The following is a 27,626-nucleotide window of genomic DNA, read 5'->3' as shown; positions in this document are numbered from 1 at the left end:
CTGTAAGGAGGGGAAGATGCTGTGCTGGCACTGGATAGCCTCCTGAGGTCCCTTCCCATCTGCATTGTTTTAGATCTTACGATACTGAAAAGCTGTAAGCTGTAATGTAAAGAGGACCAGCATTACTAATACATGATCATGCTTCACTTCTTCAACGCGAGATTTATCTTCCGATGGAAAAACATGGTGTTTGCAGACAAACTACAGAATTATCTGTCTTAATGCTTCTGGCACCAAGCTGTAGATGCTGTAGCTGACAATTACTGGAGTGTAATGCTGTATTAAAAGGGAACATATACTGGTGCTGTGTATCAGCAACGGATACAGCACCCGCTCTAGCACTGGAAGCAGAGAACAGACTTCTTAAGCTCTGCTGGTAACAGAAAAACTGTGCTGCTGCCCATTTTGTAATTCAGTTAGCCCTGTGGCTCCAGGGAAAAAAGCCATAAGGGCAGAAGGTCACCTCTTGGAAAACAGTCAGCAGCAGGTGAAGATGAGCAGGAAATTGCACAGAATGGAAGTGTAAGAACTGTGTGGGAGTACAGCACAGTCCCCGTAACACAGCCGAGAGGCACGGAGCCACAGGTTGCGTACACCCACAGAGTCGTCAGCTGCTTTTCTTCACTTATGTCCTTAGAGAATCATGACTGCTATGTTATTATGAACTAATAAGTACTGTGCAAGAGTATCTTCCAGAAGCGTATGAGGCTTTTCCCAATTAACTGTAAAACAGCCCCAGCCCCAATCACTGTAATCTTTTAACTTTCAAAGCCATTACAAGCCTAAAATGAGAATGTGAGATGGTCACCTAGTTGCTTAACACATTTAGTCCTATTAGAAGTGAGGAAGTTTTTAAGTTACTCTTGAACTCTTAAATAGATCACAGATACTGATAATCCAGCATGAACTGCAAGACATTCAATGAAATTTTATATATAAGAAGTTTTTCTTCTGCATTAACCGCATACAGAACCACATTTTTGTTTCAAGCTGATGGCATTGCCACAACTAGAAAGTTAAAACATTTCATTTAGTATCTCCAAAGTTACACCACTTACATAGTTTTTCACCACCTTTCTTTCCAACAATAAAAGGTAACTCTTTTATCTCGTATGCCAAGTCTTTTATTTGGAAATGGAATGCATAAAACAATGATTTGAACAGGAAAGTCTCACTCATTTTGAAGACTTAAATGGTCTAATTTTATATTATTTATGACTACTGTATAGGATATTATGAGGTCATTGTCATCAGAAATGCAAGACAGAAGACCAATAAACTCACAGTATGTAAAGGTGCAAGAGTGATTTTTCAATAGCTACATACAAAAATGAGTGACGAAACATTAGAAATACCTGAATATGGTATTCTGGACTTTCAGAAGCTACTCTAGAAGAACCAATGACTAGATTGTTTTGAAATGGCACAGAAAGGGAATGTGCTATATGCATTATTTATATCAGGAAAAATTTTCCACTTACATTTAACTATTATTATGAATTAGGAGCCCCAAATTAGTCTGCTTAACAGCAAAGAGCTCCTTCCAAACAAATCCAAAACAGGTACAAGATACAGCAAATGCAACCCCAGTTTTGCATAGACTTATTTATGTATGTTTAATGCTAAAATCAACAGTCCTCCTTAGTTACAATTAACAGTGTTAATGAGACCTTAACATGAACATGAGTTAAATATTCAAGACTCCTTTCCATTGCCAGTAGCATGTAAGGAGGACTTCAGTGTAAGAAAGACTATATAGTCTGTGACAAAAGAAGTTAGGCACATTTCTGTAATTTTTTGGGGACCCAAGTATTTATACGTTCAGACTTCTGCAGTATCAGAACTGGATAAAATCTACTTCATAAAGTAGTTACAGACTATAGAAGTAGATTTATGTTCTTCAAGGTTATTCAATTAATATTTTCAATCAATGACAAATTGGAGTTAAATAGCCTTGCACAAACAGCATGCAATTTAATAAAGAAACTTCAAGAATCATTAAGGTCAACTTGTAAACTTACTGACCAAAGCAAAACTAGAATTGGAAATTACAATTCTGCCCTTTGGATTTTTTTTAACTGCATTTTATTCGCTGCTGAAAGGAATGCACTCTGTATTTCACTTACCGTTCCTAAGAAACTTGCTTTTAAAAATCTAGAACCATGGTTTTCTAGATATAGCTGTGAAGTTTGAATTCTGGTATAATAATTCAACCTGATTATTTTTACTAATTTGAAAGAAACAGGTCAAAATACCTCCCTTAATGAACTGTTCCCATGGAATACGGATTTTAAATTGTGTGAAAGGAAGATGCCTGTTCTTCACCAGGCTGGGTTTTTTTTCTCTGTATCCAGGAAGTTTGTTGAATCTGTACTGTATTTGAGCAAAATCATTCCACTTGAATGATGTGTGTTTTATCTTATAAACAGAATGGGGCAGGAGAGGGGAAAGATGAAGGAATTACTCCCTTTGAAAGATGAGAGAACTGGCCTAATAGGTCACTGGGATAGCACATGATGAAGAATTTAAGATGCGTTAAGAGACTTTCCTAGCACGTAACAATGATTTGCATTATATGAATACCTGCTACGCCAAGAAATCAGGTTTGTCAACAGTGCAGAAGGATTTATATAAACTTGGATACATGTTTAAAGAAATAATATTACAGTTTTTTCACATCTTCATTCAGTTTAAGCCAACTGAAACCCCCTGCCATGTTGTGGGCTAAGAACATGGCAGAATTTGAATTCTAACAACCCCATCTCTCTCACCCTGTATTTCCAACAATTTTTTTTTTTTTAAGCCATGAAAAATGCCCACATACAACTTACAGCTTTAATCACTATTTCTGGAATTTCCATTATTAAACAAGATTGATTTGTAATTGGCATAGAATCCAATATCATACATTTTATTTTTGACAGCCTCCAGTTTGGCAATAATGCTTGATTCTGCTGTAACACACTGGCTTGTTTTTTCACTTTTCATAGCCTAGTGGCATGGGCACCACACTTTGAGTTAGTGAGTTGCCTTCAAAACATAGATTTAGATATTAATTACAACAGTCAGGACATTTAGGTTTTCACCGAAGAGAAGTTTAAATGCAGGAAGTTTATTCAACAACATCTGGCAGACTGTGGACCTTGTGAGGACAAAAGAGGGTCTTGAAATAGGAGGATATCAAAACTAGATTTTGGCAATATAGAAGATGTATTGTCCATGTAGTTCTGTCATAAGCTTTAAAAATACTCTTATTAAATAAGTTTTTCCTTAAGACCAGATAATACATGAAGCCAGTAAGAGTCCAGGGGTCAGAATCTTCTTCAATTCTTAAGTTATTCTCTATGAGCTTTTTTTTTTGGCTTTTCTTCATAGGATTCTCCATACTCATTCACTCTGCTCTTATCCACAGGATAAAGCCTGGCAGAAAAAACAAGCGATTAGTTACAATATTGTCTGCTACCTGAAGGAATTAAGCAGTTCTGTGATACTTAATTTTAAAAGTGAACTTCTTTCTCATCGTATTCTCTATTCCCATTTGTGGCAAAAACCACAACAGTTTTAAAGATTAACTACAGACACATCACCTTCTTCACATTAAGACTTAACCAGTTGTCTCATAACAGGGCCTCTTAAGAGATGTATTAGGTCCCCTAAAGCTTGGCTGGAGTACTTCTCAAGCCATCCAGGGTACCTCTCAACGTGAAACAAGTGCCCAGCCCCTATCAGAAGTTGTTGAGCTCTTAACTTCTAGAAAAATACCTTGGAAGGGGACCTATTTTACTATACTTACGTGTGACTATATAAACCCAGAACTGAAGTCCACATTTAGTATTGATTAGTTAGATGTACACATCCATATATTCTGGTATAACGTGAACTTGGCTTAAAATTCGTGTTTGCTCCACATATAAATACTTATTCTTGGGAACAAGAATACACTTTCTGTAGCTTCACTTATGAATGACATTTCAATGATAACCACATATAGCCTTCTTCCCCATCTGATTTTAGCTACTTAAAGCATTTGCAACTTGCCTGATGCTCAACTTACAAGAGAACCTGATAACTTGTGTTTGGAAACTAGATAAAGAGGAAAGCACAGCAGGGCAATCCTTCATCAGAAAACATCCTTTGCTAGTGCCTTGCAGAGTAACGTGGAAAGCATGCCTCAGATACTGAGCACGTGTAGACATGTAGCCCCTCAGCAAGGGTTAGAAGCCCAGAACTCCTAAGTGGGCTTGTGAATACAAGCTTCAGAATTGCTCTCCTTCACCTTACTTCAGGTAGTGATGTCTCAGGTTAATCTTTTTTGTAACTGGCAAATGCGAAACTATCTGCTGAAAAGGAGGACTGGTTTGGGGAGGGAGAAGGGGTAACTGACAAAAAATCTGAGAGTGCTGTGAGAAAAGGAATTGCTTGACTACTCTCTCAGCGTGCTAAAAAGGGTGCAGGAATGCTGTCAGTTATGGAAAGCTCTTTTGCTCCTCTTATGTGTAGTGAGATCTCATTTTCAGGATCCCCTGCTCACCATTCCCTTCACTAGGCATACACACAACTACCATTATCCAGACCATACTATATATTGCTATAGTATAAAAATTCTGCTTGAGGTCTATCCCAAACTATTTTATAGTTCTTTATAACAGTAAGACTGCAACCATCTACAGCATTGTAAAAACTCTGATGAATATTAAAGAAAGGCATACCATCTTTGGTAAAGATACACCAGGAACACAACATCATCTCTAAAGCACGCCAGTCTATGAGATGTTGGCATAGTGATGATAAAAGCAAATATATCATCAATAAAGGTGTTGAATGCCTACAAATAAAAGAAAAGTATACTTCAGTTGGCTGTGAAGAAAGGAAGTCATCTGTCATACAAAGCTACAGGAAACAGGCTTCCTAGAACTGTACTCTTCAGTAGGAATATGGACTGCTTCCATATTTATAACAATACTTAAGTGTTATGCTGAAAAACTAAGTAATGCAAACTTTGAAGTGCTTTCTTTTAACAAAGACCATACTGTCTGCTACAGACCACGCTATTACAGTTACAAGTAAAAAGGAAGTAGGTTTACTTCAGGTAAGTGAGAGTATTGTCATGTGAGGGGAAAAACATGGATTCAACTTCAGCGACATCTTTAAAAGAAACTGGAAAAAGAACTTTTATTCATTCATTACTCAAATGATTTAAGATTTACAAATGTCAGTTCACTTTCACTTTCTGTGGGAATTTTAAATTTGTGTAAAAACTTGTTAATTTACTGCTCTTAAGAGCATTAACTTGATAGCCTTGGAGAGATTTTAAAGTACGTTTGGTGCTCTCCTGCAAGTAATCACCCATCCCTTATTCGAGACATATTTTTCTACACCATTTCCACTCAACTAGGCATACTATAGGTTCTGTTTCTGAAGCAATAATGAAATATTTTCTCACTACTTTTTCCTGAGTAAAAAAGTTTAAATTTCCAGACATCTGCTGGGAGAACAACAGGCAACAATATTTTGTCAGAGAAGGTAAAGAAAGTAAACAGAAGGGCAACTCCTCTGGATCTGGCTCTAGCCTACAGGGAGGACTAGGAATCAACTCTTACTAGTACTCAAATGGTGCAATAAACTGTTTCAAACTCACTAAAACCAGCAGGAAACAAGTCCAGCAAAGAATATTCACTCTTGGGTTAATGAACTGAGTCAGTAACATGGCTGCTTCTTTCAGTATTAGCAAGCTGTACATTAATCCATACCATAAGGGGCAAAATGATGTATTCTCGAAGCACACAAGGACTCACTCTTCAAAATGAACCAACGTTTGTACGATGAAACAAACCATTAGCAGAAGATGGGGGTGTTGGACAGGAGAGAGTTCTGATTAGTTACAACAGGAAAGCTCTTTCTGGCAAGTCAAAACAAATACATCAATCCAAAGCGATCAAAGAATATGGATGGCACTTCTCAAGCCTGTGCAAAGAAGGTTTGTCATGGAACAAAAACCCAAACTTGGCAAGTTGGAAAAGGCAGCCTTTCCAAGTCAACACCCAAGTGAGTGATCCTACAGTGATGAAAGGAAGAAAAAGCTAAATGCTCCATCCTTCAGGCACTTAGGCAGCCCTCATAAGCCATTGAAACTGAATGCATCAAGGCAGCCCATCTAATAGTATTTAGTCTAGCTAGTTTTCTTCTGAGACTACCTCATTTGAAGGTGCTCCTCATAAAAGTATAAAGGGCATAAACAAAGACTACAGAAAATGGAAAGTTAGAATAATCTTCATTTTTGCCACAGTCTTCCAACGCAGGAAAGAGTTCAAATTAAGGAAGAAACCCAAAGCTCTCTAAAACAACAATCAGAGATGAAACCTCAGACTATTCTTTCCACTCTTCAAAGTGCAGAAGAGAGCAAGCAACTTTAAGTATCTGCTAGGAAAAAGTAAATTACCCCCTTCAAAACCCAATAAGTTAAACATAATTGAAAACATCATATACTTCTTTCTACATACACACAAGCCTTTGTTGTGGGTAGCCTCTGGCATCTTAACAGGAACCATAAATGCTCTGTAAGAAAAGGCTATTCAGTAAGAGAACTCTACTGCTTTAAAGGTTACTTGCTTGAATACTCTCCCTTTGTTGTCTATTTAACTGCTGATGTCTCTGCTCAGTTACTGTATTTTGTTGCTGAAGTAAAACAAGTTTAGTTCTTAAACAAAAAAAGCACTGTCAGCCTTAAGATACATATTACTAAGCTGTTTCTTACAGAAGATTATTTCCAAAACGACTGCACCAATCTTTAAATTAGAGCTGTACTTACTTTGTATGTGAAAGCCTTCCATGGTAAGTGTGCAACAGATTTCATCTAGGAATAAAAATATCAAATTGTAATAAAGTCTGCAAGAAGAGACTTCTAGTCTTTTATCACTTTTAAATCTCACCTTGTAGTTTACAAACAGCTGGGGCAGCATAAACAGGAATCCAAAAGCATACACTCCTGAAGATAAAATATGGAAAACTTATACACAAGTGCACAACAGAAGTACATCACACCAACTGTACTTTCACAATTAGAGATTTACAGTCATTTTCCTTAAGAGAGCAGACACATCTAATCCCTTTTGTTCACTTCAGGTTCATTATTATTTTGCGTGATTATTTTGGAACCTACAGTCAAGTTATTGCTCTGTAGTACACTGATCCAGCTGATAGCAGTTAATTTTCTACTTTTGAGTCTTGGCCTCCATTTGAAATGTGCATAGAAAAAAAACATAAGAAGGGACTCACCATTGACAAAACTGTTAATCAACCAGGAGTACCAGCTACAAACAAAAACGACAATCCCGTTATTTTTCCACCTCAGCCAAATATACATACATGTAATACATCCTCTACGTGACTGTATGCTGACTACTCCAAGAGAAGGCTACGTTGCAAATTACACAAGAACTAAATACCTTGCCTCTTCCTTGGATTAGGCAGGGCTCCAGAGAAGGTTGTTTAAGCAAAGGATGCTTATCAGTCCATACAAGAAGTTTGGACAACAAGTTTATAAATGGCTTTTACATTTTTTCAGAACGTTCTAAGACTTCTGCACACAAACTGACATCAGATAATACTGAACACTGAACCCTGACTGTATTAAGGCTTGCAGAGGTAACGCTGTATTCTAAATACTAAAGAGACACTTAATATGGCACTGTAAGGACTTAAACCAAATTTCAAACAACAAATACCATTCAGTGCAAACCACTACAGTAGGCACTTAAAAAACAAAAGTAGATACAAGGAAACTACATTTTTGCCTCCTTACATCTAACAACCCTTCCCAGATGTTCAATGGAGCACAATCTTAGCAAAGCAACAGTGGTGCTACAGATAGTGGTCAAATTCCATGCTTCTGCTTGTGATAGTAAGAACAGCTAATAACTGTGATGCTCAGGTTACATCATTTAAAAATAAACTTGCACTGCTGTGTTAGTGACATGTTAATAGCAACATTACAGCTGTAGCAGCACTTCACTAATCCATAAGCATCTAAAAAAATGCATCAGAAGATGCCTGCAAGATTAAAGGATAAGCCACTCTTAAGACTGCTTGTTCCATCACATTTCCTTACAAACAGATTTAACAATGATAAAAATTCTATGATATGAATTGTTTTCACTTTCTTAAGCTACCGCTCATTGAACAGTTGGCATATAGTATTTTGCAGTACTGAATGAATTCAAGAATTTTGTGAGAAAAGCAAAATTTTTAAATGCTGCATATTTGTTAGCCCCTTACTAAGACAAGAACCTTTTGAAAAAACTATTTTTCTAATAGCCCAGAAATTGCCCCAGTTTCTAGTACAAATGCTATGGCTCATGTATGCAGCAACAGTAGTTCTTTCTGATGTTATTTTAAGCTACTGCTTGCTCTCCCTCCCATCCCTTCTGGGTCTAAAGACTATAAAAAGTATGTCTACATGGCCATCACAATGCTTGCATTTGCAGATTTTTTTCTACAACAAAGGCTCATAGCTGTATACTTCCTTGCATCTTTCTAATACAAAATGAACTAGTTGTATTATTTTGAGTGAAAGTGGACAAGAGTTTCACCTTTTCATGAAATACTGAGTCTTCAGCTCTTGCTGAAGCATCAATATGTTGCAGTAAGTCCATGGCTCTAAAGGAATAGAGAGTCCTCTCTTAAAAATGCTTTTGCTTGCTTGACGTCTAGCTATCATATTTGAGAACACAGGAACCTCTTGGTCAGAGCAAATAATTTTGGGACAGTTTTTGCTTCTCGCTGTTACTGGACACATTCAACCACTGAATTCCTGTCATCTCTCCTGTCACCTTACCAGTTGTCTGAACATCAGTGGCAGCTTTCTTCCTCCTCTTCTGATTGACAGCTTACTCATGTACGCAAGCTATTGAATTCTATACTACAGTAATATCAGGTTACTTGTGAAATCCAACAGCCTGTAGCTTACAGGACACTAAAAAACCAGCTAGACTCTTCAGCTTTAGATCCTATAGAATGAGGAATTTTCTAGTTCCTGGCTTATGAATGAAACAAACTAACATAACTGATTTCCATAACCCATCATCTCCAGTTAATTTATATAGAAAAAATGGGCAATGTTTCAATTCTGTACAAGATCATTTATAGATTTACAGTACCTTTTGTATTTGACATTCAGCAAGGAGTAACCTGCACCACCGATACACAGTGGATAGAGCAAATATGACAAGTATTTCATAGCCTAATAGACAAGGAAAACAGTTTGTTAGTTCACATTTTATATACAGCAGACTTTTCATGGCATTAAGTAGAAGACAGCCACATAATATTTTTCCTGAAAATCTTCTCCTATTCCCAAATATCTGCTATTGTTTCTAGCACGCTTCCAGTTCTAGAGAAAGTGGTGACAATTCCAATGCCCAGTTCAGACAACCAAGCACCTTAGAGCATAGGCACCAAGAGGCAGCACAAAGGTTAGAGTTTAAGAGTAGCTCTCTACTTAGCACCAATGTTGCCACCTATGTTCAACTCCTTCCAGAAATCAGGAAGCACATGAACATTCCTCCACTATAAATAACAAGTAAAAATATCCATTTTTAAATTTGTGAATGTCAGCCCTTTAAGATACTTCTCTTCAGATAAGTTACTTGCAATTCTGCTTCTCAGAGAAATGTTTCAACCAGATTCAGCTAACAAAACAACTCTTTCACTGTTTCTTTTCATAAATTATCAGAACAAATCTTCACTATCTGATCATCCACATGATGATGATCCACTTGACAACTATGAGAACATGGAAAATATACTTGTAGCAATAAGAAGAGCAAAACAAGTCAATGAGCAGGCCACATAAATAGACTTTATAGATCAGAAGTCACAGGATTCCCTCTTACCTGGGTATCATACTCCTCAGTTTTCTTTTCAGAGTCACTGTATGTGCCAAACTGCAATACATATAAAAAGATAATCAAGTCACGACTGGGGTGAAATGCACTTGCTGTCCAACTCCCTGAACAGAAATTTAAACTGCAAACTAAACTGCTTAGACATTAAGCTAGGTAACAGTTCAAAGTTCTTATAAGTTTCTATACAAGAGAGTCATACAAATGTTCTGTGCAGCCTGCTAAACACAAGGTAGGCAAAAAGTTTAGTTTTTCTCTTCATATTTTACACCAAACATCCAGGACTGCTTTGCTTAGGAAAATGGTGTTGAGACAGCAGAGTTCACAAAGGAAAAGCAAAGTCAAGTGGCTAAGAATCCGGCTGATACAGCAAGCCATCATTAAAAACCATAACCATTTTCATGCACAAAGAGTTCAGTTATGCATTATTGCCACATCTCCAGGAATTGTGACTGTCACTGCTTAAACACAGTGCCTTGAATACTGACAAAGGAACAAGCAGAGCTATCAGCCACTCAAGATGCAGAGACTTCAAGCAGCACAAAACCCCAATACTTCTTGTGAAGTAAACACTGAAGATTAGACAACTGTTTCTCCTACCAACAGGAGAAACTTTCCATGTCGATTGTAACTTAAAAAGATTATGCTCATGTCAAAAAAAAGTTAATCTGAATCCCTGCTGCCACTGCATGTCCTGCAAACAGTCTCAGGACTTAATTTTTACCCAGAGGATTTGTCAAAGACTGTCCTGTCCCCAGAACACGTCACTTCTACTAGTTCCACAATGGAGAAGTTATACCTACAGCTTCAAGAAAAATTCAGTTTCTTACTTCAAATCACAATGTCACTTAAGAGTGCCTTTCTGATACAGTGGTAGGAGCACAGTCCCACCTGTTAAGATTTAGCAGGACTAACAGGAGTTCTGAAGTTTCTCACACCATAAATACATACAAATAGCTGCTTCTTCTACAGAACTCAAAGAAATTCAGTTTGAAAATCCTCATCCAGCTTTTGGATTAAGCCATCCATAAAGAGAAGATGTATATACAAAGCTTTTATTTTTTTTTTTAGATCTTCACTTCACTAAAAGCCGAGTTGCACAGGAACATGGAAACAGATGGACAAATCAAGAGTGTAATCATTAACAGCCTACTGTCTACTATACCTGCATTTTCGGTCTTAAGCCTTGCCACTTGATTGTCATTTTCAAAGCTTTCTTCACTTTCCAGAGCTGTGATTAGCCAAAAAAAAAAAACAAGTGCACATAAAATATTATCCAAAGGAATGTCTTATGCAGGATTCAGATAATCAGAATCAAGACACCAGAATATCTATTTTAAGCACCCATTGCATAAAGCAGGAACAGCCTCATTGCAGCACACTGCCTGCGTCTCTATATAAACCAAACAACCTGTCACCAGACAAGTACAATGCTGGGAGCTTGCACTATTAAGTCTCTGTATCAGATTATATACTTTAAGTGAAATAATATAGTCCTTCCAGGATATCTGGATTGCAGCGCTTCGGTGGGGGTTAGCTGCGCTCAGCAGCAGCATGCAACCCAGGTCAGGCATTTAGAGAATTCTCCAGTAACCACCTGCCAAGCAAGTTTTTACCTGCCTCTGAGGTCAGCTGGGGTCTGCAAGATGAAGGTGCCTCAGAACTCCTAACAGCAATTAAGTGGGCACTTACATGGTCATTACATTTCAGTAGTGGGCTACAAGCAAAAGTCAGTGAATTCACTGAACTGTTTGGCTACTTACTGCACAGCTGTAACAGCTTGACTGTAATGTAACCAAAGGTTCTGTTCACCTGAAAATTTACTCATGTACCCACTCTGCTATACCGATTCAACAACTCAGCCAACGCAGTAAGCTCACCAGGAGAGCTATGCTCCATGAAGCTTTTTGTGAACAAGGTTTGTTTGTTTAAATTTAGATACACCAATATTGTCTTCTCACCCTTCATACCTTCCAAACAAAAAAGGGCAATATGGTACAGACAATCCTTTACTGTCATCTTTGATGCAAGCAAGAAAATTACTTATTACAGAAGCAATGTCACTATTATTACTGCATGAGAAACAGGTGTTAAGAACAAGTTGTGAAAAAGCTCTTCCCAGCACATTCCTTTGAGATGTATAGTCCATATGTTCATTTTCACCTTGAGATAACCATGTTATCTCACCATCACTTGAGAGGAGAGATACATACTTCAACAGAACCTACAGAACATTTCCTCTCAATTTAAGTGTCCCACAGAGTGTTCCTATATAATCCTTTCAACCCAGTTCCCCCAGCCTGCAATCCAGAAGCAACATACCGGAAAATAAGATGCACAAGAAAGATGATAGGAGCCAAACAGTCATAGGAACTACAGATCTCAGAGAGATCTATTTAACAGATCTTTGCACAGCTCGAAGAAGAATCTCAGGCACAACAACCAAATGAGATCTGAATCTGCCTGTTCTTAGGCAGTGGCAACCAAGAAATTCATCTTCATTATTAAAGAGAAATGCAATATCCTAAGAGTTTTAATTGCACTTAAATCCTGTAGCATAGCTGATCATTCCTGTTACCCTACCACCATACATGCCTGATCTGGTTTCCCCTAAAACTTCTAACAAAAAAAAGTCATTTAGAGACCAGGACTATTTCTTCTTCCCCACTGAACAAAAGCATCACTTTTCTCGACCTGATTCACTTTTAAATCATTTGACACTTTTGAATTTCTGAAGTCTTCAGATTTTTTTGAATTTAGTTATTTAGATTTCAAGGATCAAAAGAAAAGATATTCTACAAAAGAAGTAGCATATTTATAGGGATATATATTTATCCCTGAAACTCAGTTAACATTTCAGGCAGCTAAAGAAAGTTTGAAATATAAGACTAAATTGCTATTTATAGGAACAAAACCACTGGAAAATCTGATACAAAAAACTTAACACACAGAAATACATCAGACTTAAAATCTCAACTTCCTGAAAAATAGTGAAACAGTACTATTTAGGACACCACTGTTTGTAGTTTTCACGAGAGCTCAATCTGTTTTATACAATAAGCTGAAATTTAAGGATCACTTCATGACTTTCTATTCAACAATTTAATCACTAACTAAAAATTCTGAACTGTTTTGTTTCCACAGGGACTGTCTGCAACTATAACAGATGTGTGGTCAAAAATTTCACATGACACTCCTGAACTTATTCTTAAATACTGAGAAGTAAATAGATCTGCAAGCAGCGCTAGGTACAGAGATCTCCCCTCCCCACTGCTGCTGACTTTGTGCTTTACTGCACATAAATCAGGCTTCTAAGCAGTACCTGCAACCCACTGATTGGACATGGTCTTCTGGAATAATGAACATAGCCAGCAGTCTCCTCCTCCTCCTCCTCCTCCTCCTCCTTCCCCAAGCACCTCAGTCACGGCCAGGGAGAAAGCTGCAGACCTGCAGCACTGTCTTGATGGCACACAGCCTACTCTTTGACAAATGCTTCTGTGAAGGCTTGCTGACATGGTTATACATGCCTGGTCAGGAGTGATGCCTATCAGATGATGTGATAGGAAGGAATCTCAGCATAGCTCTACGTTTGGTTTCCACAATACTAGCTGGCCCACCCCAGAGAAACTGATACTTCCAGTTTAGTTATTTGATAAAGGCACACAATCTCCTCTACCACTGAAAGCCAGTTAAGCAATGCTGCTAAGCCAGCATACTACAGCAGTATTTTTCCAGTAACTAGTTTAGCATTCTTTTTCTACAATAAACTATGGATGTCGCTGCGAATACTGGTGTTTGGTACTAGAGCTTTAAGAACTCACCTCAATCACTGCACCAATGCCTGCTGGGATCAGTACCAATAAACTTGTTTGTTCATCCAAAAGGAAAAGAAATATTACCACAGTACTAAAGCACCGCCAAAGCACTAAATAGAAAAAATGAAAACAAAAGGCTTATTAATATTTAAACAAACAGCTGAGATGATAGAAGACTGTTGGCCTATTTACTATAATTCTGTCTTATGCAGTTTAAGCATGAACTTCTATATACATCTTGATATATCAAGTAGTCCTAGAAATAGCCAGTAATCTATATACCTCCAGGCAAATAAGGAACAAAAACATTTTATGAAATCCTTATCACAAAAGATGCAAGGAAATCGGAATATTTAAGGAAGACTTCTGTACTGCAGCAGTTCAGCAATGTATTAGTACTATTATGAACTACATTAATGATTCTTGTCTCAAGGAAGCCTAAAGGCTGTGAGGTAATACAATGTCAGTCTTTGAAACTCATGCAACTAATTTAATGTTTGTAAATGTTAAGAAGTATATTTTAGGGTTATTTTTCAGGTTTTATAAAGCCTTAGATGCTTGTGTCTACTAAGTAATTCTTAGATTCGAATAACCACTGCCCTAAGCAGGGACAGAAAGAGGGAAGAGCTATACAACACACTGAGACAACAACAATTACACTGTACCATTCCAGAGCAATTGCCGGTTGCACTTCTCCCTCAGGGAAAGAAGGAGATACGGGCAGAAAGGTGACTAAGGCTTGCTAAAGAGATGATGGGAACCGTCAATTACTGGAGGCTGAAGATTGATACTTCAAAAGTAAGGTTAGAAAACCCTTTGTCACTCAGTCTTTCCAATTTGATTTTATTCACTTTTTAAACTGGCAATTAATGCTCAATTCTGAAATTCCATGGACTATTTTGAATTTTTACTTTTTGGTGTATATATGCCAACAGCAGTATTAAATGCCTTACAAGATCAAATGCACCCTGATAAAGATGATAAACAGATTCTCCACATGAGAAAAACATGTTGCTATTCATCGCAATTTAGAATGCCTGATTTTGTTCCTGGTATTGATACATTCCTCACATGTTTTAATCAATCTGTAAATATGATAGAATTAGGGATAGTCTCAGGGGTCAAGTGACTCCAGGTTTATCATTTTGGTTTATAATCAGAATGGAAAAACCTATTAGAAAAAACAAGCAGTAAGCATTAGCACAATAAACAAGGCTGGGGACTGGTGTGTTAAAACTCGAAGCATCCAGGGCTGGCTACTACCTTCATCTGTCTCTAGGAAGGCTTGACAAGATGTCAGACCACTATGTTTCTCTCATCTTTCCTACCTCCAAGCCAACTCAACCCTCGCATGCTCTTCCCCCCGTCCCACCACAGGAGCTTCTACTGCTCCTGTGTACATCAAAGCCCAAATCAAGTAAAGGCATTACACTACAGTGTTTCGCCCCCCAACTATTTTGGAACCTGTAGCTACCTGCAAGGAACACGTGGGACTCACAGGACAACATTACCCATGATAACACATTCTCTCCACCCACGGGGTTTTTTCTGGTCCTCATTCTTTTCTCAAATATTTTTCTTTTCCTTCAGCAAGGGAAATATTGTAATTGACTTAATACTAAACTAATTCTCAATTGCAAGACAGTCAAACCTCGGAAGTGACAAGTGCTTAAAAGCAAGTGATACTTGAGCACAATGCTAATGAAGTTGGAACCAGCCTGTTAGCCGCCTTCTTTTCATAGACAAAAACATCTCATTTTGCCATCTTGGTCAATCTACAAAGTGTCAACTTAGAGTAAGACTGAAAACATACAGTATATGTTATGCAGCACGTGCACAAGACTTCGCATTGTGGCCCATACCTGCTTTTGTAGACATCCCAATCATACTCCTTTTTTTCTTCCAAAAACTGATGTCATTTTTGAATGCAAGGAAATCAAAGAGAAGCTGCAAATAGCAAAAAACACACTCATTTGCTTGAAACGTGCACTAATTAGAGACTGCCAGCTGAACTGTTAAAAATGCATTTAAGATGGAATTAAAGAAAAACCTGTTTTAGAAGCTTCAGAAATAAAAATTAAGTATCACAAATAAAAGCTAAAAAGAAAAACTGTTTTAGAAGCCCAGGCTCTAAAAGCAGTGCAAAACGACAGGATGAATTCCAAATACTTCTACTACTACAATGCTGCACATTGCAGTGTCCTGTAAAGAAAGTTAGTGACCCAATACAGGGTAACACATGGTAGAGGATGAAGAATGAGGACCCTGAGGAATTGCTCACCTCCTTGACAGACCAGGGAAAGCCACAATTAATTAGATTCAAAGTCCTTTGTATTGGATTGATAGTCAATTTAGGCTTGGATAGTACTAAAGTTTTTAAAAAATCCTGCAATACAGCAAGTCAGGTTTCATCTCTGTTTCATCACTAAGAAGTTGACCTAAACTTCAGGGACATTTTAGCATTAAATTTATTTGTAGCGAGTAATTTTTTCAGTATTTTCATTCAGTGTATTTTCCAGTATTTCCTTTAAGCATTCACTGTCTTAAAAAAAGCAGCACAGATTCAAGAAACCCTTGGGTCAGAGAATTTTAATGGATGTATTTTTTTTAATTTAGGCAAATGATGCACAAAAGAAAAAAGTATCAGAAAAGCTAGTCCCAGTCTACAGATAATCTTACAACCTGATAAACAGAATGGGGGGGGAAAAAAAAAAAAAAAAAAGAGTATGACTGGGAAGTCTACGGCTTTCCAACAAAATTAACTGTACTTAATGTAAGTATAAAGAAACATAACATGCCCAGCAAGCTCTTATCTCTCCCAGAATATGGAAATTGTATTGAGTGCAATCGTAGATGATAAAAATGTTCACAGTAGAACAATAAAGTCTAAAAAAATTGTTCATTAAAACAAAAAAATCATATATAAACCAAGACATACACAATGCTAAGAGAGGGACACAACAACAACAACAAATAACCATGACTAGAGTCACAAGCTCTGCACTTTACAGCAAGAATTTTTTGAAGCAATTTAGATCAGTTGATCTAAATTTCTCCAGGGATCAGAAGTCAGAGACTCAAACCCTACTATTGGTGCCGCAGCTATACCACTGCAGCAGTAAACCTTGTGACAGTACAACAAAAATTAAACTGATGTTGACAGGCATATTAATTCTAGGGGCTTTGGTTCAACTACAACTAAAAAAAAAGTGATAATTAAGTTAAATGTTTTATATTTCAGTCAAGACTGTTAGTTTCTATCTAGTTATCTCAAATTTTTGTTTTCTTTGAGATTTTTATATTAACTCTGTATTGGAAATACAGCTGACTTGTACCAGAAAACAACTCCATTGCCCTATTGAAACTACTATTTCCAAGAACAGTTCTTAATAAATGAAAGAGTTGAAATTCAGTCGTGTGTGTTCCCCCCCCGCTTTTTAATTACATATGCTGTAATTCCTAAACCTCAAAGTTTCTCCACTTACATGGAACGCTGCTACGAAGAACGTCAAAGCCAGGAAGTACAGGTTAGTATCAACAAAAATTCCTTTTACTTCATCTGCATCCTTTTCTGAAAACCCTAAGAGAAAGAACATGTAATTATGCAAGAAGTATTAGACAGTTAATTGCTGTTATGCTAGAGTCCAGTATGAAAGCAATCTTATGTCACCTGCACACGTTTTGTCAAGAAATCATAAACCTGAAACGTGATGGCAGCTTTATTGGTAAAACCCAAGTCTACCTATATTTTGGCAAGTTAAGGCTTGCCTTAAACAAAACCCATCAGTTGCAAGCAGACTGATATGCCTTTAACATGTTGTTCAGCTTAGGTTGTAGTTACACACCAGAGACATGAACGGCGAGACACAGGAAGTCATTCTGGTCCGACTAGGAAGAAAAAGGATTATTCAACTTGGCCTCTGAACTTTTATTTGATCTGTAAGAAAAGGGAGCTTCACATTGAAAACTGAAAAATGAGAAAAGGACTACACTATTAAGGGTTGGTTTGTTGGGTTTTTTTTTGGCCTAAAGTCATTAAAAATAAAAAACATACCAAACTGTTGGAGGGAGTACACAGCATCTTGCATGTGGATCCAAAATCGGAGTTTTCCAAGAGATATTTTGTCATACGAAACTGTAAGAGGTAGCTCTGTTGTTGAACGATTTATAACCTGTATTTCACAAAAATATAGTTTCTTTTAATAGCAGGAAAATCGCAAAAATGATTTCCATTCTTTTTTTTTTAAATAAAGGAAAATGATTATATCACATTATGATTTAATCACACAATTTTAAGAGGTCAGTTTGTTTTTTGAAAGGGAATAAGATCTTAGACTTCTAGACTATGCTTGAAGTCTGTGGGGATTTATCCCAAGAAATGCTAAATTAGCAGTTTGTTCTGTTCAAGTTCTCAGTCTCACTGTTACTGTATAGAGATGCCTCTGAGATATTCACATAAAGTTCCTTCTGCTGGTCTTGGCTCAAGTGGGAAAAGTGTGCTTAAGGTAATTCTCTCTTTTGACAGTTCTCTGAACGTATATGCTAAGATTACCTAAGCTAGAAGATTAAAAATAATTTAAAAAAATCAAATATCAAAGGCCACAGTCAGAACTAAATTGAGGCTGTTTTTGAGAAAAATTAAAGTTACAACACCTCATATCAAAACAAAATGTGGGGAAGCAAGATAATGCAAACTACCCTGCCTGCAAAACTTGGGATATGGGGTGTCACAGAAATCTTCCTGCTCCAAGAGGAATAAAATTCAGCTAATCCTCCTGTACCATCTACACTTTAGTTGTGATGAGAACTACCTGGGGCCCCCTTAAGCTGGAAAAAAAAAAAAAGCGCCTTAAATTGCCTCAGCTCCTCCTGCATGATAGTTGACTCTCTCTCAAATAGGTTTAAAACAAAGAAAAAAACCACTGTCCTCATAGATGTCAGAATTCTCCACAGCTACCCAGGTACAAGTTCAGGCAGTACGTTTCAAACCTTCAAGAATAGCTCAAGACTACAGATAGGCAGGCACCCTGAACAGCATCAGTTCAACATCTATTGCTCTTGGCTCCTAATTACTATCCAATCGTAATTCCCATCTCAGAACTGCTACTCTACACTGTATCCGTTTCTACAGCAATTAGTTAGCTGACACCTATCCGAGATGAATGGGCTTCTGATTCTCATGTTACATGGTTTTAGCCTCCCCACGCGTCAGTCAGATGTGAACTGGGGATTCTGTTCACTCTCCCATTCACTCTTTCCTCTACTGAGTACAAACAATTCTCAATTTCACCACTCTCCCAAGACCCTATAAGCTTTTCAGACAGTGGCAGAACATGCATGCATGCATGCATGGGAAAGGAAGAGAAGCTGAGAAAGTTTTATAAATACAGCAGGGAAAAAGCTTGAGAAACTGAAAGGGTGCCAGGGATCTCTGAACTGTCTCAAAAAAGAAAAAAACAAACAAACAAAAACCCAGGGTGAAACCAAAGTGGTTACAGCTGACAGTAGAGAATGCTGGCAAGATTCTACAGCTGTTTACCAAAAGCTACATAAACATCATCCGGGCTTCTTCTCCTTTTTAAAGGATGACTGTAATCCATCAATTCCCATTCCAATTTCTCAAGTCTATCAAAGATAGCATCAACATTTCTGGGAGAAAAGGAAAAGAAATTTTACCTGTGCAGGACATACAGGAAACAAAAATGTTGCAAATGCACGGGTAAGTAACACTCAGCAAATGCACTTTACACGGACAAAGCACTACTAAGGAGTGAGGGGTAGCATAGCAAGAAAATCAGATTGTAATACAAGACAGAGATAGGAATTCCTCAACAGCAAAAGCAAATTAAATGAAGATACAAAGACTAGAAGAATGAACTCTTTCTCAATGAACAATTAGAAGTCCACAAGTGCTGCCTCACAACCTAGTTGAGTGTGATGGTTGTTAAGCTTTTGAAAACTAGGAAGTTACCAAACCTCTGCAATACGACTTACTCTTGTAGTATGGCCTCAGAACATCACATGTTACTTCTAGCACTCTGTCAGTACTACCATACAGTGTGTAAACAAAGCAGGTAAGTTCAGCGGTATGAATTTTAAAGCTTTCTCTTTATTAAATCAGAATCCTGTGCAATCCCCAAACCCCCAGCATTGGCAAGAACATTTAAGAACACAAGGAACACATAACATCTAGACTACAGTGCTTACCATAGAAGACCTATTTCTGGGTCAAAACAACAGTCAGTTCAAAATCTGCAGAGTCTAGCACACGCAGGGAAAACGCATCTTCAGCTCCATGACTTTAGGTTGGGCATACCAAACAGACAGCTTCCATACCCTTATTTACAGTCAAACGCTGACTGTGCTCCACAAAAGCTCTATCACCTTCTTCCCTTATTCTTTCTGCAAGGCTTGCAAGCCGTTTGGCAAGTCACTACTGAGGAGTCACATAAGCCAGTGCTGAAGGGCAAGTTTGCTAGTTTTGATGGAATAGCCTTTGCAGCACTTCTCAGGATCCTTACCGACTTTAAAGCTGTGAGTTACAATAGCATTAACCGTGACATGTATGACAACTGCAGGAATGTTATTAATAACATGAGAATGCTGAGTTTATTTGTAAACAGGGTACATGACCAGTTAGAAGCTCATATGAATGTACTGAACTGAATGAGCTGTGGTAAGAAACTTAAAACAAAGGACAATGACCACTGATAAAGACATCACAAAAGTATATCTAAAGAAATACTGGACAAAACTATCTGCTACCAAGAGTTGTAACAACTGCTCAGGAGTTTATTTTGCTGAACAAGCTTTGTGGGGGAGGGATACAAGTTTTTAAAGAAGATTCTCCCCAACACTAAGTAACAAAATTCTTTGTCTGAGCTGAGGTTAATGAATTGCAAAGATGATTTAGAAGGTCTATCGAAAAGTTTAGATCCACCAAGACTTTCATTTAGAAGATGCTGAATCCAGACATACCCGTTTAACAGTTTTGAGACACTCCAAGACTTTAGCTCTCAGAAACTCTGACAGCTAAATTCCAGCCAGTGCAACTGAAAAGAACTGTAGGGCTTAACTAAGAGCTGCTAAGATGAACATAGTTTAGATGCCACGTGCAACTTGTAGCAAAGGAACTGCATGATTTCCCACAAGAGAAGAGTTGTGCAAAAACTGAATGCAGAAAATTCTATTTAAATGTATGAAAACACCTTTATTGTAACTGCAGGGGTGACTGAACTCTAGAACAGGCTGCCCAGAGAGGCTATGGCATCTCCATTGTTGGATATATCCAAAAGCCAACCAGAGAGAATCCTGAGCAATCCACTCTAGGTGACCCTACCCTGAGCAGGGGCGTTGGACTAGCAACCTCCAGAGATCTCATCCTTCTGTAACTCCATTATTGATGTTTCTAAGCCCTGATTTGTTTCAGTGCACAAAATCATTGGATGTACTGCAACACCAAATTTTCAGGTGCTCAAGTTACTCTAATGTGACAGAGAGCACCACCAGAAAATTTAACCACAAGTGAATTTTTTGGAGATAAGAGAACAACTGCTGACTTATCTCAGTGTAGCTCCAGTTATCAGCTGTGTTCAGTATGGTCACTTCCCTAGAAGGTATCAGAAGCAGCTCTGGGATGTTAACACAACTTCTTCAGCTTAGAGAGTCAAATTGCTCATGAGACTCCTCCCACCACAGCTGCTGCTGCGGTGATGTCCTCCATATCCACCCAAAAGGCAGAAGCAATGGAATCCAAGTATCTTTTGGTGGAATAGGAGGGAGTGTTTGGTAGAGAATTCTGCTAGACGGGAGTCTCAAAACCCAGATCCAGCCTCTGCAGTTACCACAGTTGACCATATTAAGTTAAACAGTCGTTGATAGAGTCCTTATGTGAATTTGTACTTTTTCATTACAGCAAACAACCTATGACAAAATTGTAATTAAAACAACATTGAAGATTACTGTTAAAACTGTTAAATGTAATTAAAGGTATTCTATTACTCACCATCAAATCTTTCACTCTGTTGCTTAGCTGATCAATAAATAATATTGGAAGGTAATGCACTGTCTTCCCCAACTGAACCCTAGGATGTTTAAACATGGATTTTATGACTATAGTGACCTAAAAAGAAAACTACTTTTATTCAAATTAGCACTCATTCATCACTTTCAAATGTACCCATGTAGATATTTCCCAACATCTTTTCAGGCACATTTTCCTTTAATACCCAGTAAAAAAGAAGCAGCTAGCCTAGAGTCTTTCACTGAGAGATGTCTGTATAAAAGATTATGCACGTCACACTTCTCTTTAGTTTGTTTTTACTTTTCCATAGAAAGACAGAATAAGGAAAAAAAAAAAAAGAAAGACAAATGACATTGGCTGTGATGATGCCAAAGTTGTTGCATGATCAAGGGTAGAGAAAATTAAAAGTTCGAAGAGAAATGTGCTGAAGTTTACTGCCATGTATTTGTATCCTTTGTCTCAAGTATCCCTCTCCTACTGCAACAATGACAACCCTCCACCATCTCCCCCACTCCTCTGCACCCCCAGTGACATCTCTCAGGTCAGCAACAGCACACGCTCTAGCTAGCATGGGACTATGAACACGATGGCTGGTATGCACACCAGAAGGCTCGATACTACTGGGGAGAGTGAACAAGGAGCAGAAACCTTCTCTGTCCTCTCCTCAACAGAAGCACTTGCTTGGGTTGCTCTACCACCTCACCAACCTGCATGAAACCAACAGAAACTTACCAGCCTTTGAGCCCTCTACAGAACTGACTACTGGAAAGTTATTTAGCAAATTGTGACCTATACACAATTGCTTTGCCAATACCTTAGGAAAGTATTTAGCCTAATGCCCTAAGAGACAAGTTCTTGAAGTTCTTCATTAGAAAGGCAGTTACCTCCCCTGTGATGTTCTCGGTAAACATCTATGGAACTAGCGTAACAGAGCTTTTTAAAGCCTGAAAGTTGAATTCTAGTTGCTGACAAAAGAAAGAAGTCTCTATGCATGCTAAGAAAGACTGCATACTAAATACAGAAGGGGCAACAGTAATACAGAAAAGTGCTAAATTGAGGCTCAGAAATACTGCTTGGTTATTTAACTGAAGAGGTTTAGACTTCTATACAGTAACTACAATTAAAGCTACTGCTAGTGGAATTGCAGCAGGCTATTTCATATCCAAACTATTTCCTGTATAATGCAATGACAGAACAGCACTGATGTATATCTAAACATGACCAGAAAAAGTATCCTCGTTCATCAACCCCAGCCCAAACCCTTCTTGTTCTGGGCCTATCTTATGAGTTACTAAGTTTATCTATTCTGGCTGGGAAGCTATCCCAGAACCCCAGGGTCTCCTGATTAAGCAACTATCTCTGGATTTAACAGGATACTTGCAGAGAAAGGCATCAACAAACAGCAGCACAAGCCAATACAGCACTATCTTTATGGTTAATGCTGGAACTAATTTAAGCAAGCTGTGAACAGAAAGAAGCTACTGCCTGCATTTAGTGGCCTAAAAACCTATCCCTGCTTTTCAGTATTTTCTTGAGAAAGTGACGTAATGTAGGAACACACATTGCCAAAGTAAAATCAAGTCAATCGTAAAAGGAGAAAAAAGACGCCACAGGAGATTAGCTGTGCCTCTTCAGCAATTGCAGTTTGCACAGATAACTTGCAGTTGAAGGATAACTGGAAAGGTCAAGGGACAGTAATTGCTTTAAAGGCCAGAAGTATGATTTGAGAACAAGGGGGTATGAAGTCTGCTGTAGCATTTTAGTTGTGTCTTTGTAGTTCTGCTTTGTCTTACTATGATAACTCCATACAAAAAAGTATTCTAAACTCTGAGCTGCCCAGGAACGAGGCATCTCCAATAAGGTTTTCTTGTATGCAGTATCTTACTAATTGTCACTACTGAAACGCAAGCATTAAGAGTATCTATTCTTGTCCCCTAAACGGCAATTTAAACATAAAATACTAAAGAAGGCCAGGGAGGATTTTTGAAGAAATGGGCAGTAAGTTTATAAATAACAAATTTAGCAAAGCTAAGTCATTGACTTACATCTTCATGTAACGGTGAACATCAGCAGGGAGGGATGATCCATCAAACACAAAATCTTCCACCATGACATTTAAGGTTAATCTTGACCTCCAGTGAGAGACAGGTTCGTCTAGAGCATTGGTCTGTTTTTCTGCTTCAATTTGCTTTAAAAATACAATAACCATACATATTGCTAAACAATACAGAATTCTGAAGAGGGTAATACTCTAACCTGCAGAAACTATGGAGTCATTAACTATATCACAAAACAGAAGCCCACTAAGAAACACTTTACGTTAATTTTGACCAGGTCAAGTATTTTGCTCAAATATGACAGAACGGATTGTAAAGGCCCACCATAATCTGACACTTAAAAACTTCAGTGCCCATTTACAGCCTTGTTCATCAAGAATGAATTTTCAGCTAATTAATCTTAATATGTTAGGAATGTGGATACTAGTCAGAGAAAGCCACTTTGAAATAAGGACTGTAGAGTAATCAGATGTTACTTCAAAACAGTCAGAAGGATGTGGATGATCAACCATATGAACTTTGGAGAGTAAAAAGATCAGACCATTTGTTTTGAACTTCTGAGCTTCCAAATGCTGTGTAAAGCAGTGCTGAAACCGAGTACAACTTTAGCTTTCAGTAGATGCTAAAGGGTGTTCTATTTGCTTTTCTTTGGGTGAACACCACCTGTTCTGACTTTTAGCGTTGGACTCTAGCCTCAACTCATTTTCAACTTTATCCTGACAGGATTTAGAAACAGCACTGCTGGCTAGAGGTGTATTTCAGATTCCAAAGAAGAACAGAGTGAAATTCTCAAGCTCCACTTAATACAAGGCACAACAGCCATTCACAAGTATTTCATTAGATAACACTACATTTTTTCCCCTGGTGAGTAATCACAGCATTTGTCAAATGATACTATCTTATTCTCTTGAACTGAAGTGGAAAGTAAGAACATCCTAAAGGAAAAGAAGCAATTTAACATTGGTCACTCGCCAATATCAAAATCAAGTTCATATCTGTTTTATAAAAGCAAAGCATATTATTTCACGTTAATCCAATTCATTATAGCAAGCAGCATCATGCTGTTACAGAACAATACACTATTTCTACCAAAAGCAATGAATCCTTAAAGAAGTAATTAACTTTAACTAGGGAAGTGTTTTGATAGCAGCCAGTGTCGTAGCGTGCTCTACCTCTGCTGTGCTGAGTGGTCTACTATTAGTGCACAAGCTGATAATCAAGAAGAGGGGGTTTAATTTTTTTTTCCCCTAGTATCATCATTAGCGTAAAGATGCAAGCACAGCAGATGCTAACACTAGAAGTGTCTATAAAAGAAATTACTTTTTTTTTTTTTCCAGTTGTTCATCTATAGATAGAAAAACCACTTACCTGTGTGGCTGATTCTCCAGTGAGCAAATTAATCTCTTCTGGTTTAGGGACCATGTACGTGGTCAGAGGGCTCACCACATGCACCTGCTTACCGTCATGCCAAGGCAAAATGCCAGCATGATGAAGAAATATATATGCATATAATGTGCCATTATTTCGGGTTTTCTTTGGTACAGAGACATTCACTGTCCTAAAATACAAAATAAATACATTATGAGATAGAATAGCACATGCTGAAATACTTAGCTATACATATAAAGATCACTGAAGATGTTCTGGGAGCAAGCTAGAAAAGGTTGGGGACATTAGGGGGGAAAAAAAAAAAAAAAAAAAAAAAAAAAGAAATTTAGGTTCCCTGGCACACAACAGTTAAGTTCTGGCTAATATGTCCCAGTGAGCTGTGGCTGGATAGGATCAATTTATATACTCCAGTATGTATCATAATATTTGCATTTCCAAAGTTTTACTGTTATCTTAAGATACTTTAATCTTTGTCCAATTTATCCTTTATTACCCTAGATAACACAGGACTGCATCATCAGTTCTTTCGCTGTTTTCCCCTGCCAAGAGGTCATAGGGCCAAAATTACCACAGCACTTGTAGAAAATAGCTTTCTGTGTACTGAATATGTATCCCAGATTGTATACACGATAAAAAGTTTTAAAAGAAAATCACGAAGTTTTGCCAAGCGCTTTGCATTAATAAAATATCTTCTTAGCTGTGGCATGCCAAGCATAGAACTCGAGATTGGAGCCCCAAACCATGAAGTCACTCCCCTCGTGTTAGCCAAGAAATCACCCTACATGCAACCTTGCATAACACCTCCTCTATTCCCGTAAATTTGCCCAGGTTATTTTTCTCTGAATACTTCCAATGGCTTAACAGACTGTGTCAGTAAAACAATTCTTATATTTTCAAGTCTGTCAGAGATGAAGTTTAAAATGACCTAACTGCAGACCAATGCATTCTTTAATTATAGAAAATGCAGAACGTGAAAGAACTTGGGAGACTCTGCAAGAAGACAGTCAAGAATAAGGTGACTATTTTAAACAAAAAAAAGTGAGGCAGGAAATATGAAGCACAAAACAAGCAGTTCTAATCATTTTAATTGTAAAGAGGCATACACAGAGCGCAATGTTACACTCAGAAATTTGTCTAAGGGCACAATCTTACTCCATCTTAGCACCAACATCCCTTCAGAAGATCGCAAAACTCTAAACTACCAGGAAAACAAGGTTTACTTTCACAATTATTAGCAAGTTCTATTCCGGGTCTGAAGCCATGGCTATTAAGAACATCATGCAGCTAGCAGACTGGCTACGCGTTATTAGAGGAAAGTCTCAAGCGTTTGCAGGCACTTTGACTTAGATTCTCACAATGGAAAGTAATGTTTACTATTATAAGCAAAGCACACTTTTATAAAACATTTGGCTATATTGCTGAGAAGAGTACGCTGATCCAAACTGATCAATACTTAAGCTTAGCACACGTCATACATATGTTACTGATCAAGCACAGCTAGTGAGATGAATGTTTAGAGCGGTATCTGAAAATTACAACAGACAACACAGGACAGCATTCAAGATTTGCAGAATCTACACGAGAGAAACAGGCATTCTGTGTTTACTAGGATAGCCTTGTTTTGCAAGCTTTGCTTCCTGCACCTAGAAGATGACTTTCAACGTTAAGAAAAGTTTGTCTAAGAGACTGTTTCTCAGTATCAGGTGAATCTGACACAGCATTTCCATCAAGGCAGGCACTTTACCAATGTTTAATCCATGAAATATTCTAGAAGCCTTTAATTAAAGAAAAAAATACTGGTTTTATTAACAGCGGCACTTTGTCCTCAACTCTAAGGCTGAAATCCAACTAACACCTTTACTGCCTTAACATGGCAAATATGTTTATTACTCTTGAAGACAAGTGTGAACCGAACAGCGTGTACAGAATGCAAAAATAGCTTTAACCCCCAAAGAATGTAAGCACAACAACTCTACTCTTTCAACGCAAGTATTATGAACAGTCTACCTTACCTTACCTCATGCGTACTTCCATATGCGTAACTACTAGTTAGGATACATACTTCGGAATTGAAGAACTCGTAGCTTGGGTACCTACCTTTCAAATTTGGACTCAATATCAAAATCCTCCACGTTCAAAACCAGATCTATGTTACTCTCGGCACCAATGCTTGACCGCGTGGTCGTATACACGCTTAACTGAAATCAAAACACAGCACGGAGAAATCAGGGTACGGAAACGCCAAGCTCACGCTTAAGAGCACGGAGCTGTATTTCAGCTTCGCCAGCTGCCCCCGTGGCAGGACGGTTATATGCACTGGGGAACAGAAGAAAAAAAAACCCCAAACAAACCCACCACACGCTTCCATCCCCCCCTCCGCGGCCGTTACCCGCCCTCCACAGACCACCAGCCCCCCTCTCCAAACCGCGGCATTACGAGGTGA

General features: G+C 38.0%; 1 protein-coding gene across 1 annotated transcript in view; it reads right to left on the bottom strand.

The window, feature by feature from the left end:
- Nucleotides 1-1,180: 1,180 nt before the first annotated feature.
- CLPTM1L (CLPTM1-like) overlaps nucleotides 1,181-27,626 on the bottom strand; it is a 26,887-nt gene continuing 441 nt past the window's right edge. Inside the window, exons 2-17 of the mRNA XM_010583591.1 lie at nucleotides 27,281-27,381; nucleotides 25,163-25,352; nucleotides 23,783-23,925; nucleotides 21,720-21,798; nucleotides 17,769-17,886; nucleotides 17,200-17,294; nucleotides 15,577-15,661; nucleotides 13,721-13,824; nucleotides 11,065-11,130; nucleotides 9,891-9,941; nucleotides 9,156-9,238; nucleotides 7,276-7,310; nucleotides 6,930-6,985; nucleotides 6,809-6,853; nucleotides 4,710-4,825; nucleotides 1,181-3,420 (exon numbers count right to left, since the gene is read on the bottom strand). Of these exons, the coding sequence (XP_010581893.1) occupies nucleotides 3,336-3,420; nucleotides 4,710-4,825; nucleotides 6,809-6,853; nucleotides 6,930-6,985; nucleotides 7,276-7,310; nucleotides 9,156-9,238; nucleotides 9,891-9,941; nucleotides 11,065-11,130; nucleotides 13,721-13,824; nucleotides 15,577-15,661; nucleotides 17,200-17,294; nucleotides 17,769-17,886; nucleotides 21,720-21,798; nucleotides 23,783-23,925; nucleotides 25,163-25,352; nucleotides 27,281-27,381 (1,452 nt within the window). The 3' untranslated portion in view covers nucleotides 1,181-3,335. The remainder of the gene's footprint in view (nucleotides 3,421-4,709; nucleotides 4,826-6,808; nucleotides 6,854-6,929; nucleotides 6,986-7,275; nucleotides 7,311-9,155; nucleotides 9,239-9,890; nucleotides 9,942-11,064; nucleotides 11,131-13,720; nucleotides 13,825-15,576; nucleotides 15,662-17,199; nucleotides 17,295-17,768; nucleotides 17,887-21,719; nucleotides 21,799-23,782; nucleotides 23,926-25,162; nucleotides 25,353-27,280; nucleotides 27,382-27,626) is intronic.

The sequence above is a fragment of the Haliaeetus leucocephalus genome, unplaced genomic scaffold (genome assembly GCF_000737465.1).
Source record: "Haliaeetus leucocephalus isolate CR32 unplaced genomic scaffold, Haliaeetus_leucocephalus-4.0 Scaffold915, whole genome shotgun sequence".
Classification (NCBI taxonomy): domain Eukaryota; kingdom Metazoa; phylum Chordata; class Aves; order Accipitriformes; family Accipitridae; genus Haliaeetus; species Haliaeetus leucocephalus.
Note: the sequence above shows the minus strand (reverse complement) of the source record. Positions and strands in the feature narration are given on the sequence as shown.